The sequence below is a fragment of the Octodon degus genome, unplaced genomic scaffold, assembly GCF_000260255.1.
Source record: "Octodon degus isolate 3935 unplaced genomic scaffold, OctDeg1.0 scaffold00010, whole genome shotgun sequence".
Classification (NCBI taxonomy): Eukaryota; Metazoa; Chordata; class Mammalia; order Rodentia; family Octodontidae; genus Octodon; species Octodon degus.
This window is the reverse complement of record NW_004524586.1, coordinates 7,297,683-7,311,191: the sequence shown is the minus strand read 5'-3', so window position 1 is coordinate 7,311,191 and position 13,509 is coordinate 7,297,683. Positions and strand designations below refer to the sequence as shown.

The 13,509-nt window shown below is 45.9% G+C and overlaps 1 protein-coding gene across 3 annotated transcripts; it reads left to right on the top strand.

Moving 5' to 3' along the window:
* The first annotated feature begins 2,924 nt into the window (after positions 1-2,924).
* Positions 2,925-13,101, top strand: Slc25a28 (solute carrier family 25 member 28). Of its 3 annotated transcripts, XM_004625539.2 has the most exons (4): positions 2,925-3,295; positions 9,285-9,513; positions 10,739-10,795; positions 12,255-13,101. In XM_004625539.2, exons 1-4 carry the CDS (start codon positions 3,005-3,007, stop codon positions 12,770-12,772), a joined length of 1,095 nt encoding a protein of 364 aa, XP_004625596.1. In that variant the 5' UTR covers positions 2,925-3,004; the 3' UTR covers positions 12,773-13,101. The 3 variants fall into 3 exon arrangements, with proteins under 3 accessions (XP_004625596.1, XP_023564836.1, XP_023564837.1); XM_023709068.1 differs by lacking the exon at positions 9,285-9,513 and having other exon boundaries at positions 2,926-3,295; positions 12,255-12,907; XM_023709069.1 differs by lacking the exons at positions 2,925-3,295; positions 9,285-9,513 and adding an exon at positions 9,521-9,622 and having other exon boundaries at positions 12,255-12,907.
* The last annotated feature ends 408 nt before the right edge of the window (positions 13,102-13,509 follow it).

The window sequence follows — 13,509 nt, the reverse complement described above, 5'->3', positions numbered from 1 at the left end:
TACATACTGTTTGCTTCAAATTAGTTGTTCAGGTTACCAGATACAAGTACCAAAAATTGGTCAAAAATTATATAAAATTAAGAGAGAAAATTTAAGCATTAAGTGCTCCTTTCAATAGATCAGCAGAAATCAGCAGTACAGTATCTAAAATATCATATATATATATATATATATATATATACATTTTTCCCTTTTTTTCCTTCCCCTTGTCCCAGTTGTTCCTTCCCTTTGAACATTTTTTTTCTCTTTCACAGTATATTATACCTTTCAAATTTTATTTACTCTTTCCGGTTCTTACATTTGGGAGACAATGTGGTATGTACACATGTAGGTCTGATTTATTTCACTTATGAGTATGTTCTCAAGTTGCATCCATTTACCTATAAAGGTCTAGTTTCTCTTTCTGTATAGCTGAGTAAAACTCCATTGTATAAAAACCCCATTATCTTTTTTTATCCATTTCTCACTTGGGCATTTGGGTTGTTTCCAAGATTTAGCTATGACAAAGTATGCTACTACAAACATGAGTGTACATATATTGCTGTATGATGTTTTCATTTCTTCTGAAAAAATACCCAGGAGGGGAATAGCTGGGATGAACAGGACCTTTAATTGTAGTTTTTTAAGGAATCTCCACACAGATTTCCCCAGTGGTTGTACCAGTCTACACTCCCACCAACAGTGGAGAAGGGTTCCTTTTCCCCACAACCTGTCCAGCATTTGTTGTTGGTTGATTTCTCAATACATTCTTTCTAGAGATGGAATCTCTGTGTCGTTTTAATTTGCATTTCTCAAATTGGCTTTTTAGGAATCTTCCACCTCAATAGCTAGGGAAGTGTACAACACTGTGAAATCATAAAAGGTACAACAGAGTGGTTGCTGATGACTGAAAAGTTTCAATGAGGGATGTGTCAACGTGGGGTGAATGTTCTGTTAAAAAAATTGAGAATATGGGGCTGGTGGGATGGCTCAGTGGTCTAAAGCACCCACTTAGAACAGGCTTGGCAAAGCACGGGACCGCGGTTCAGTCCCCCAGCACCACATGCCAGCCAGCCCCGCCCCCTGGTGGGCTGAGCTGGCCACACACACACACACACACACACACACACACACATAAATAAAATTTTTTAAAAAATGAGAATAAAAAATGGCCACTGGATTTGAAGAGAACACTAAATAAAGGAGTAAAATTACAGGATAAAGAGCTTAAAGAGAGAAGTGCATAGGAAGTATAATATCTTTATTGGAGCAATTTGGCAGTTAAAGGAATCAGTACTGGGAAGGACTGAGTGGTTTTGTTTCTGTGACTCCTAATATAACCCTAAGGAGTACAACTTCGGCTTTAAACGCAAAATGGTGCATATGGAAGACAGTGAGTGGGAGAAAGTGAATTTGTGGCTTTGTTATTTTACAAAAGGTCCTGATGGGAAAGTTAATGACCTATACAGAAAAGAAAGAGAATAGACAGGATGTGGGGCTGGGAGGCTGGGCTGGGAGGGTCAGAGCTCCAGAGGACAAGCTTTAGAGAGAAAGTGCAAACGTCTTCCCCATCTAAGGAAACGCTATAAACAAAAGGGAAGTTTTGGGGGTTTTTATGGTAAAGTTTACAATTGCATTGCATCATCTCATTAAAATGAGTAATAAAGACAGAACTGATGGGGCTGGGGAGATAGACAGCTCAGTAGAATAAGTGCTTGTCTGGCAAGTACAAGGACCTGAGTTCAATCCCCGGTTCTGCCAAAAACAAAACAAAACTAGACAGAACTGAAAATGGAAAGCTTGTGCAAAACACGATCTAGAGAAGGGAGAACGAAGAAGCCCAGCAGAGTGGGTGGAATAGGCGCCTGGGCCTCTCAGTGGTGGCTGCAGCTCTTCCTAGCGTGCTCCTCCGCGCAACAGGACAGCCCTGGACCAGCCCCGAAGCCTGCACCAAGCAAGCGCGATCTAACCACGGCGCAGTCCTACAGGCTCCTCAGTGAGGTCTGTCAGCGACAAAGTGCTGGCTGGAGCCCACTTCCGAGCGTCCCCAGCTGCCACTCTTCCTCGCCACGCTAGGCGCTAGCCACCTCTCCACCTGTTGTCTTCTGAGTCACGGCGACCTTACGACATCGCCCCTCCCAGCCTGCAGCTCGGCGCAGAGCCCAGCCTCCCCGGCCACCCGGAGCACCCATTCATTCAAGCACGCGGCGCTCGCCCGCTGGGGCCGCGGCACGCTGGGTCTTCCGGGGCCCGCCCCAAACTCCAGACTCCATCGGGTGCAGCGGGTCGCCGCGGTCATCCCTGGCGGAGAAGCGGGCTCGGAGCCCGCCCGCGTGACCAGCCAGCCACTTCCCCGTCGGGCACCCGGCCGAGCCGGGAGTGCCCAGCCGCTCGGGCGGCCGCGCGAGATCCCGCGGGAACAGCGCTCCCCGGCGCGGGCTCCGAGCGCAGGCCTCAACGGCGCCCGCCAGCAGTGTGACCTTGAGGCCCGGCGCCGCACCCACCGGTGCCCCCAGCGGCCCCCTCGTTCTCCTAGGCGCCAGTCTCGGTCCCGAAGTCTGTCCCCATCTTTCCCCCGGCGCGTCTCTCCCTAGCCAATGGGAGAGCGAACTGGTGTGGGCCAATGGCCACGGCCAAAGTAGCCAGCGTGCGGAACCTATGGAGGACCAGCCTGAAGTTTCTCCCGCCCCTGGAAAGTCAGAGGCGGGCTAATCGCCCACACTGGCCAATCAGCGGCCAATAAACAAGAACGTCCAAGATCAAAGAGGAAGGGGGGCGGTCCTAGGCGGCAGCTACGCCTCAAGGCAGAAGAGTGACAGGCAGCTTCACGAATGCCTATGTCGCAGCTTCCTTGCGTCAGGAAACAGGTGGTGCCAGGTTAGCTTGTGCACCAATAGGTGGCTGAGGGCGTGTCCACGGGCAAGCGGGAGCCAGAGGCTCGGGGCTCTCTGGGCCGCGCCTGAGGCGAGGCGGACGCAAGGGGCCCGGGGGGCGGCAGGGTGGGCGCCGCGGCTGGCCCGGGTGGATGGAGTTGGAGGGGCGGGGTGCAGGCGGTGTGGCGGGGGGACCAGCGGCTGGGCCCGGGCGGAGCCCCGGGGAAGCGGCGCTGCTGGACGGGTGGCTGCAGCGGGGCGTGGGCCGGGGGGCCGGCGGCGGGGAGGCCGGGGCCTGCAGGCCCCCGGTTCGGCAGGATCCAGACTCCGGCCCGGACTACGAGGCGCTGCCGGCTGGAGCCACTGTCACCACGCACATGGTGGCGGGCGCCGTGGCAGGCATCCTGGAGCATTGCGTGATGTATCCCATCGACTGCGTCAAGGTGAGACCTGGACCGGGCTCGGAACACAACCTGGGGCTGGTCCGACTCTGTCCACTCTAGAGCCAGGATCCCGGCTGAGAGCCGGAGCCGACTGGGTTACTTCCTGGCTCCTGCCAACTAACCACACGATTCGAACTGATACAGTACTCCATACCAGCAAGGTCCCGGCTGGGAGTTGAGCCCAGGTCAGGAACCAGGACCTATTTCTAACCGTCAGTGAGATCTGAAACGGGACTCAGGATCAAAAATCTATCAGCCACAGCCCTGGATCCCGGCTGGGACTAAACACAACTAGGGTAGGATGGGGAAATCCCGAAGCACAGGTAAGTGCTACTAACTATAAAAGTGAAGCCAACTAGCATGGATCAGACTGGATCTGAACGCTTGAGATGTTCTTCGGGTTGGTGCTTTTACAGGCTTCTTGCTGTATCTTCCCTTAAAAGTTACTGGGCAGGAACCGGATTCTGGGCTCTTTGAGCTAGATAAAAGACACATTAAATCTTAACCCATGAGTGTGTGGAAATCATTGCACAGTCAGAAGTCAGAGGTCCAGACTGGAGTCACATGGGAAAGATCGTGTTCAGGAAAAGGTTTCTCTGAAGCAAGTGTGATGACCCACCTATTTCTTGATCATAAAAATTGAGCTGGGGTTCAGACAGGTCAGGGGGTAGGTACATCAGGCTCCGCGCAAGAGCAGTGAAACTGCTAGTTTATTTCTTTGGGCACCTAAAGTTGACAGAAAGGGAAATGTTGCCTAGAAGGGAAGTGTGCCAGTGTTAGAAAGTAAACGTAAGTGGAGACAGATGACATAATTAGCGTGACAGTAAAACTAATTGCGTCCACAGCCAAACAGGATGATTAATGGATACAGAAGTGAGATTCTCCTGAAGAAAGCTGGCTGAAGATGGGAAAAGATGGCTCTTTGTAGTTTTTATCTATGTACCTTAGTAAAGACGCTAACCACAAATGAGTTCTAAACTTAGGTGGAAGTAAGCTCCAAGGCACTGTCGAAATAAATATGGTAAGAGTGGTGCTTCCTTTTACATGTTAATGATAACAGTCAATGGCCTAGCAGTTCTTTGATGTACATTTTCTTCTCACATTAGGAAAATACTGTGTATTCAAAAGGAGAAGAGAGTATCAACTAGAGCCATACAGAGTAGGTCTCTTGTGCTTTTCTGGGGTTCCAGTGCCATTTCGTGCTTTCATTAATGTCGGTGAGGAAAGAGGGCTAGTGTGCTTGAGGCTTTGGAAATGACACTGAGTTGGCATGAATATTCTAGCATATTAGAACTCCGAACAAAGACCATATCAAGTGAAGACGGTTTAAATACACTTGGCTAAGGTGGACATTAGAATTTTAAATGTTCATGTCAACTGAAATAAATAGTAAAACCTGTGTGAAAGAACTATTGAAATGTAAAATATATAAGTACCAAAGCTTCCAGTGGTTATATAAGATTGTATGTTAAATGACTGGGAGTTAATAATGCTACATATCCAGAAGTTAGTGTGATCTAGCTGCAGAGTAACCTCACTCCACTTCTGCTGTGAGTGCAGAGTAGAGGGTGCTATGCTTCAGGGCTGAGCATTAAGTAAAAGAGAAAGCAATGAACAGTATTCAATGGCTTAGAAAGTACAATGTAATAATGTGACTGAATATTATCACAAATTATCAGTTTAAACTGTTGCTCATTACATCTGCAATTGGAGGCTGACTCTTTACTTTGTATATTTACATAATGTTCTTGTTTTGGCATTTTATAAATTCCTGTTAAAAATGCTTGCAGAATGTTTAGGTGTATATCCTCAATAGGGGCAGATTTTTGTCCTAGGACAAATAAATCAGTTAAATGATTGATTTTGTAGGAACAGAGACCACTCGAGATCAAATACAGAAAATAAGAGAACTCAAAATGAATATGTAATGTTGTTTGGGATCAAAGGTAAAGTGGGACAAAGCAAAATGATTGATTTACTTTTGGGGCCTACAAACCCATTTAAGGAATACTTATAAAAGAGTTCCAGAAAGTTTTGCATAACCACAACAATACTGGAATAAGTCATTTCTAGCCTCCCAAGATAGCTGTTTTGAAGAGCAGTCCTTAGTCATCTACATAAGCTTTGGAATTTTCATTTTAAAAATTGTTATGTTGTAAGAACATAACAATTGTGTTTCAAAGCCCTACATTAAAGAAAGGAAGGAAGAATGCTCAGAAGTCTTAAAATACAAAAGCTTACCTTAGAAGAATCATTTTTTGCTTGTTGTTAATTCTGGGATTTAAATGATTAGAGGGGAGACCAGTATGAATTAGTGTCTCTGTGTTAAATGCTTTTGTGCGAGCATAAAAGCAAGAGTCTTAGCCTGTCCTTTGGAAAGGGCTTCTCAGTTCACTTCTCCCCTGGCAGCTATGCTTTTACTATAAAGGGATGGTGGAAAAGAAAACCAGCCCAAGCTTACCCTAAAACAGGAGGCAGGTATCTTTATCTGGTTTGGAGCCTAAAGGGCAACCGCAATATTTGCAAGTAAAATCTGATGTTGCCGCTTGGCATGCAGGCCTCTGTATTCCCAGCCACTTATCAGGGTCAAGTTGACTTAAAATATCCTTGGGAGGGGTCATGGGAAGTTAACACAGCCTTGCGAGCCATGGTTATCCTCACATCTATTTCCATAATCAAATAGGGAGGCTTGGGAACCCAGACAAATCCTAGTCTCTTATTCTAACCCTCAGAAGTAAGCATCAGACTATCAGGGACAAGCTCCTCAACCCAAAGCATTCCGAATCGTCAAAATCATCTAAGGACCCATCTACTACGAAGTTGCCCTTTTTTGTTCTGCAGTTGTGAAGCAAGTGTGAATTTACCCAATAAGTTAAAAAGGCAGGGGGAGAAATCTTTTCCAAATTCGAGCTATAAGTGGTTAGACACATTTACTAGTGAAAAGTTGGGAAATGGAAACATTGGCATGATTTTCTTGCATGTGATAATGATCATTAAATATTCAATAGGGCTGGAGAGATGGCTCAGTGGTCTAAAGCACCTACTTAGAACAAGCTTGGCAAAGCATCAGGCACCGCGGTTCAATCCCCCAGCACCACATGCCAGCCAGCCCCGCCCCCTGGTGGGCTCAGCTGGCCACACACACACACCACTCTCTCTCTCTCTCTCAAATAAATAAAAAAAAAAATTAAAAAAAAATAAATTAAAAAAAAATATTCAATAAATGACAGTTGTTCCTGTGTGCCAAGCATTATCTTCGATACCCTGCATATATTTATTCACTTAATCTTTGAAACAATTTAATGAAATAGACACCATTTTCATTATTTTATAGGTAGAGAAAGGAGATTTAGAGAGCAGTTAACTAACTTGTCCAAGGTCGCAGTTGTAAGTGGCAGTCAAGATTTGAATCCAATCTGTGTGACTCACAAGCCTTCCAAGTAAAAAAAGTACAAAATTAAACCTGACTTAGTAGTTGCTCAGGACCAGTTAGTTGCCCGAACCTGATTTATACGAGGGGCAGTGCTGCCATGACCTGACAATTTTTGGAATCTTATTTTGATATAATAAAGGCCTTCTGTTTATAGCACCTTCTGAATTGCCGGTGGTTTTTACATGCCTTATTTCTTTTAATCCCCTTAGTAGCTTGAAAAGCCAGCCATTTGGCCTTGTACACGACAACTTTGAAGCTCAGAGTGGTTTAGTGACACATTGAAAACAATAACCTGGCAAAGATGAGAATGTAGCTCAGCAGTGCAGCTTCTGCTGGCAAATGCAAGGTCCTGAGTTCAGTGTCTTCTACCCACCGCCCCCCAACAATGCTGGCAAAGCTGGAACTTACCTCAAGCTTTCTGACTTAGATATAGATTGTCTTAACAAGCCACTTAGCTCTCTGTTAGTTTGGCTTTCATCAAAGCCAGGCAGTGGTTTTTCATAAATTTTTAGAGATGTCATCTTTTTGTGAAAGGTAGTTTTATTTGCTAGCAAATTCGGCCATCTATATTTTTATTTTTGTGATGACTTGTGCTCAAGTTCTCTACCTAAGTGAGTATTTTCACTGAGTTAATATTGCTGAGCTAAATTTAGGTTGGTGTCTAAGTTGCTCAAAGTAACTTGCCCACAGTCTAGTTTTCTCTTGGGGATGAAGAGTTCCAGGCCTGTGAGGCCAGAACTTTGAGGCCTGGTTGCCGAATGTGCCATTGACTCCAGCAAAGCAGCCCTTTTCTGTATATTTCCCCTGAACAAGATCAATTTCAGACAAACTTAATTGTTAAGCCACCAAGCTCAGTTTAAATACGCATCCGCTAAATACAGCACATCCTTTATTGCAAAACCATGGAATGTTTTTGAGAAATGGAAAAGAACGTCAGTTGCGATCACTGATAATGTGTTTCTAATTGAACATCCAATAATTAACCTTTTAAGTGTGCAGTTTTGTGTTGGTAGGAAATAGCAGAAAATTCTAAAAGAATGTGGATTGCTTGTGGCTAACTAGGACCTGTTCATCTGGTTAGTTTCTTTTCTCCCATGCTTTTGAGAAAGGGTGTTATTCTTGGATTCCAGCTGGTCAACAGAAAGCTCAATATTTAAATCCAGACTGAACCTAGTGATTAGAACAAAGGCATTTAAACTACCTGGGTATGGGGCCGGGGAGATGGCTCAGTAGGATAAGTGCTTGACTGGCAAACACAAGGATCTGAGTTCAATCCCCGGTTCTGCAAAAAAAAAAAAAAAAAAAAAAAAAAAAAAACCTACCTGGGCATCATTTTCACCCTCTTTGCTCAGCAGTGGCCGTAGTTATTTTCTGAAATAGTACACACATAGCTATATGGTAAAATATTCATTAAACAAGCAAATTTTAAGTGTTTCTGTGTGCTGGACACTGAACTCTGATTTCAAATTACTAGTATCTGCTACTGTAACTGAAATGGGTTGGTAGATGAGACTTCTGGGGAGCTACACAGGAAAGGTCTGAAATGTATCAAATGAGGTTAACTTCCTAAATTTCAAAATTTTCTGGGAATAACAGAAGTTTCTACCTACCATAAACTTATTCTGGTCATTGAATCTTTCTGAGATTCCAAGGGTCTTATTTCACAGGAAATGATTTTATTTACTGGTGCCACTTTGGGGATTTAGTCCGTTTAGAAAAAATATCTGGGGCTGGGCATAGTCACACATGCCTGTAATTCCGGCACTTGCAAAGCAGGAGGATCAGCATGAATTCATGGCCATCCTGGACTACACAGTGAGTTCAGGGCCTACCTGAACTGCCTAGTGAGACCCTGTCTCAAAAGAAAGAAGAGAGATCTGACAGGCCCTTTAGTTTTAGAGACTAGGTTGGTTTCCAACTAAGCACTTTCCACTTTCCTATTTTCAGGGAAAACTTGCTTTCCCAGGAAACTAGAGTGGCGTCTATTAGGAGTATCACTCCTGCCAAGACTTAGTTTATAGGCCTAGCTGACAGTGCAAATAATCTGACAAGGTATCAAAAGATGAGCCAGCTCATTAATTAGTATATTGTGTGGTCAGGAAGTAGGGCCAGGATTGGTGTTCAGAAATAAAACGTGAAATATATGGTAGGGTGAGTAAGTACTTGAATTTAAAATCCATTTGAGAGAGCCAGGAAGATAGCTCAGTAAAATCCATCTGAGAAACTCTTAGCCCAGTTTATTAAGACACAAAAGCAACTTTTGCATCACAGGCTTGAAACTTATTGCTGGAGCAATGAATCATCAGTAAGTAGTGATGTTCTCAGGGCAAGTAACAATGTTCCATTGTTGGGGTCACAAATAACTAGAACAGGAAAGGTTCAAAGTTTGGGAAGTAAGACACAGATTTGGAAAGATGTGAAGTTGGGTGCCGGGTGTCACTTCTACAGCCTGGCACAGTTCTGTCTGGAAGGCCTGCCCAGTTCCCAAAGCCCGTGTTCAGGGGAAGTGAGAAGTTGGCATCACTGACACTGCACTTCTCCTTGCTGTGATTTCAGACCCGGATGCAGAGTCTACAGCCTGACCCAGCTGCCCGCTATCGCAATGTGTTGGAGGCCCTATGGAGGATTATAAGAACGGAGGGCCTATGGAGGCCCATGCGGGGCCTGAACGTCACAGCAACAGGCGCAGGGCCTGCCCACGCCCTCTATTTTGCCTGCTACGAAAAGTTGAAAAAGACATTGAGTGATGTAATCCACCCAGGGGGCAATAGCCATATTGCCAATGGTATTGAGCCTTCCTGTGCTGGTCCCCCCACTTTCCCAGCTCTTTGGGCTTTGCTGCTGTCCGTGCTTCCTGGTCTCAGCATGGTTTGGAGCTACAACTTTGGGCTGGGGTAGGCCAGATTATAGGGAGGGACTTCCAAACCTCATGTTCTCAGACAACCTCATGTTCTGCCTCAACCCCATTCCTCGTTTGGGGCACCTCAACAAAGGGTTACAGTATTCTCCCTTACCTGGCAGCTTGACTTTTTCCTGTCACCTCCTTGGCATCAACTGTGCACACTGAACTGCCTCCATTGTTTATTTCTCGATAGTCGGGTGGTGTCCTGTTCCTCTCAGGGCAGGATTGGAGGTGACCCAGGCACCCAAGGAAGACACTAATGGAGCCGCAGTTCTTCGCCTCACCTTTTCAGGATCCCAGCTGACCAGAGGCAGTTTGTCAGTGGGGACTTGACAGAACCTTGACAAGTGAATGGGGGTGGGGCCAGGTGATGAGAATGCAGGAGGTTGGAGGGAGGGTGAAAGCAAAGAAAGGGATAGCAGGTCCGGGTTTCAAGATTACCTGAAAATCATTTTGAGTGGGGAAGATCAGGGTGGACAAATGCTGACATGTGGAGATGGGTTGGACAGCTTAAGGGCAGCAGCACTGAAGGCAGGGTTTTATTGTGGAGGTCTCACCACACGAATCCTGTGTGCTTCCTACACTGGCCACACTTGATGCATCAGCCTCTGGCAGTAGTGTGTCTACTTCCTCTCTGGGGCATATGCTGACTTTTTTTTTTTTTTGAGACAGGGTCTTGCCATGTAGCTCAGGCTGGCCTTGAACTTGTATGTAGTCTAGCTGGCCTTGAACTTTCAGTGATCCTACTGCCTCAGCCTCCCGAGCGCTGGGATGACAGGTGTACACCACCACATCTGGCTGATGTATTCATTCTTAAGATCGTCTGTATTGATAAAATCTGGGCAGTTTTCTTTGCCTCTTCTGGACTTTCCTGTTGTGGGTGTGGAGTATACATTGATGACCTTACTAGATTGGTATGGAACAAAATCTCTTCCTTTTTTGGAACAGGTGTTTAGGAGTATTCGGTTCTCTTCTTTTGGACTGACTCTTAACAGCAATTCCTTTGTTCATTGTGGTTTAGCATGGTCACTCCCCATCACTTGAGGCCCTCAGCGAATTGGTCACCCCCTCCTGGCCTTACATGTGGCAGTTGTTTTCTCCTTTGCAGGTGCGGCCGGGTGTGTGGCAACATTACTTCATGATGCAGCCATGAATCCCGCAGAAGGTAGTGACTCCTCATCCTGTCCCTCTGGTCATCTGCGCCTGCATGTCTGGGTCTTTGCTTTGTTTATGGTTGGTAGAAAAAAGCTAGAGCGCAGTCTTTTTGGGTGGGAAATTAGGTCCTGTTGTTTTGTTGTGTCACTAGAGGGCGCTCCCTCCTTATTTCACTACTGGGGAAACCCCCTTTGGCCGAAAGCTTATTTATTGGGATTTAATTTGTTTGGGGGGCTGCCCTGGAAATAAGAGAGGGTTGTAGTGGCCTGTCCCTGGACCTCCCTTTATAGTATACTTGATCTCTTAAAAGGAGATGAAGGCATCTCATTTGCCAAGGAGATGAAGATGAATTTTGACATTTAAAAGTTTGCTTTATTATTATTATTATTATTTTTTTTTTTTTTTTATTTTTTGGCGGAACTGGGTATTGAACTGAGGCCCTTGCACTTGCCAGGGAAGCACTTATTCCACTGAGCCATCTCCCCAACCCCAAAAGTTTGCTTTATTGACGTGAAGATAGTTGAGATAGGCATGCAGGATTACAGGGCTCAGGCCTTGTACTTCTGCACTGAGGTGTTCCTTTAGTTGGAAGTAAATTCTCCAAAATCATCTCACTGTAAGATGCAGCACTAAAATAAGTATGGAGCGATAGTGTGTGTGATGTTCCATACGCTCTAGTTCTGTGTTTGTCTGGGCACGACAAGGGGGTTAAAAAGGTCAGAGCTAAGCTGGAGATCCACAGAACTTATGCCATGTTATATATTCTTTTTTTTTTTTTTTTTTTTTTGTGGTACTGGGGATTGAACTCAGGACCTTGCATTTGCCAGGCAGGCACTTATTCCACTAGGCTATCTCCCGAGCCCATGTTATATTCTTCTTTTGGCTCAGAATTTTCTTTTTGGTAGCAATTGTTCTTCCCTTTTTGGAAAATAACCATTGTCACATTCTTAAGAGTTAGGTACTCCTCGTACCAGAGGATTCGTGTTGTCAAGGCTCCATTTTCATTACTGTATTCCCTGCCACTAAATCATTTCTTGTTGGTAGTTGTGAAAGTGTAAGATAATAAGAGATACTCATTTGAGGAAGACCCTCTGGTGTTACTAACTCATAGGTTTATCCGGTGTGTTAACTGGATGGTTTTAAAGAATATTCTTGGAAATAGGCCCATTATTTTTTTAATTTTTTGGGTGGGGGGTCAAACTCGGGACCCTGCGCTTGCCAGGCAGGTTCTTGTGACGCTGAGCTATCTCCCCAGTCATTGTTTGACTCTTTCCCAATGCTCTGCCTCCCCAGCCCTCACAAAAAGGAAACATGAACTTCCCAGGTTCACTGGCAGCTCACTGATACTTGTTTTCTCCCTCTCTCCATTCTGTTGGCTGACATGCTGACTCCGCACCCTGCATCTGGACACTCTTGGTCACTGGCGTGTTGCTGTCACCATTTCCTTCCCCCTCACTATGGAACTCCAGTGATCAAGCAGAGAATGCAGATGTACAACTCACCGTATCACCGGGTGACAGACTGTGTACGGGCAGTGTGGCAAAATGAAGGGGCCGGAGCCTTTTACCGCAGCTACACCACCCAGCTAACCATGAATGTTCCCTTCCAAGCCATTCACTTCATGACCTATGAATTTCTGCAGGAGCACTTTAACCCTCAGAGACGGTACAACCCTGGCTCCCATGTCCTCTCGGGAGCCTGTGCAGGAGCCGTAGCTGCCGCCGCCACAACCCCACTGGATGTTTGCAAAACACTGCTCAATACCCAGGAATCCTTGGCTTTGAACTCAAACATTACAGGACACATCACAGGCATGGCTAGTGCCTTCAGGACGGTGTATCAAGTAGGCGGGGTGACTGCCTACTTCCGCGGGGTGCAGGCTAGAGTAATTTACCAGATCCCCTCTACAGCCATCGCATGGTCTGTGTATGAGTTCTTCAAATACCTAATCACTAAACGGCAAGAAGAGTGGCGGGCAAGCAAGTGACAGAGTACCAAGCAAGGCCAGGGGTTCAGACAGCGCTGCTGCAGCCTCTCCTCCAGCCATATTTTTTTCTCTTGAAATGCTCCAGCCTCGAGTAGAGCTGGGAGAATGGTAGAAGGCTCTGCAGGCTCTTGAGTTGGGCTACACCAGTTCCTGCCATGCTCCGTTGCTGCTACCACCTTCCTCCCAGGCCTGAAGCAGGTGCAGCTGAGCACGCCACCGCACTTGCAGCAGCCGCTCCGCCCTGGGCCTGGTGACCTCTAGACTGTTACAGAGGGATTAGCAGCCCATTCCCCTGGTTCCTAATAAAAAAACAAAACCTTTAAGTTAAATGGTTTAATTGGGTTTGCTTGACTTTAAGGGTTCTGTAAAGTACCTGGCGTATGTGATCTCATTTGGTCCTCCAAAATTTGTGAAGCAGACAGCCCAGTGTCTCTACTTCACAGGCAAGGAATCAAAGGCTAAGATGCCAACCAGATCTCTCACCATTTTCTGTAGATAGCAAGAGAGTTAGGGACACATCCTCCAACATGCTATCACTGAAGGTTCTGCCTGGAGACCTTCAGGAATGCTGGTGCCGCATGGGTCAGTGTGCTTCTCTTGGGGAAATCGCCAGTGATTAGCTAGTTCTTCAGCATATAGCCTAGAAATACACCCCCTGGAACTCCCACTGATCATCCTTATTAGGTCATGTGTCATTTACTTTTTCAGAAGCTACTGAGTATCTTTAGGGTGGAAGA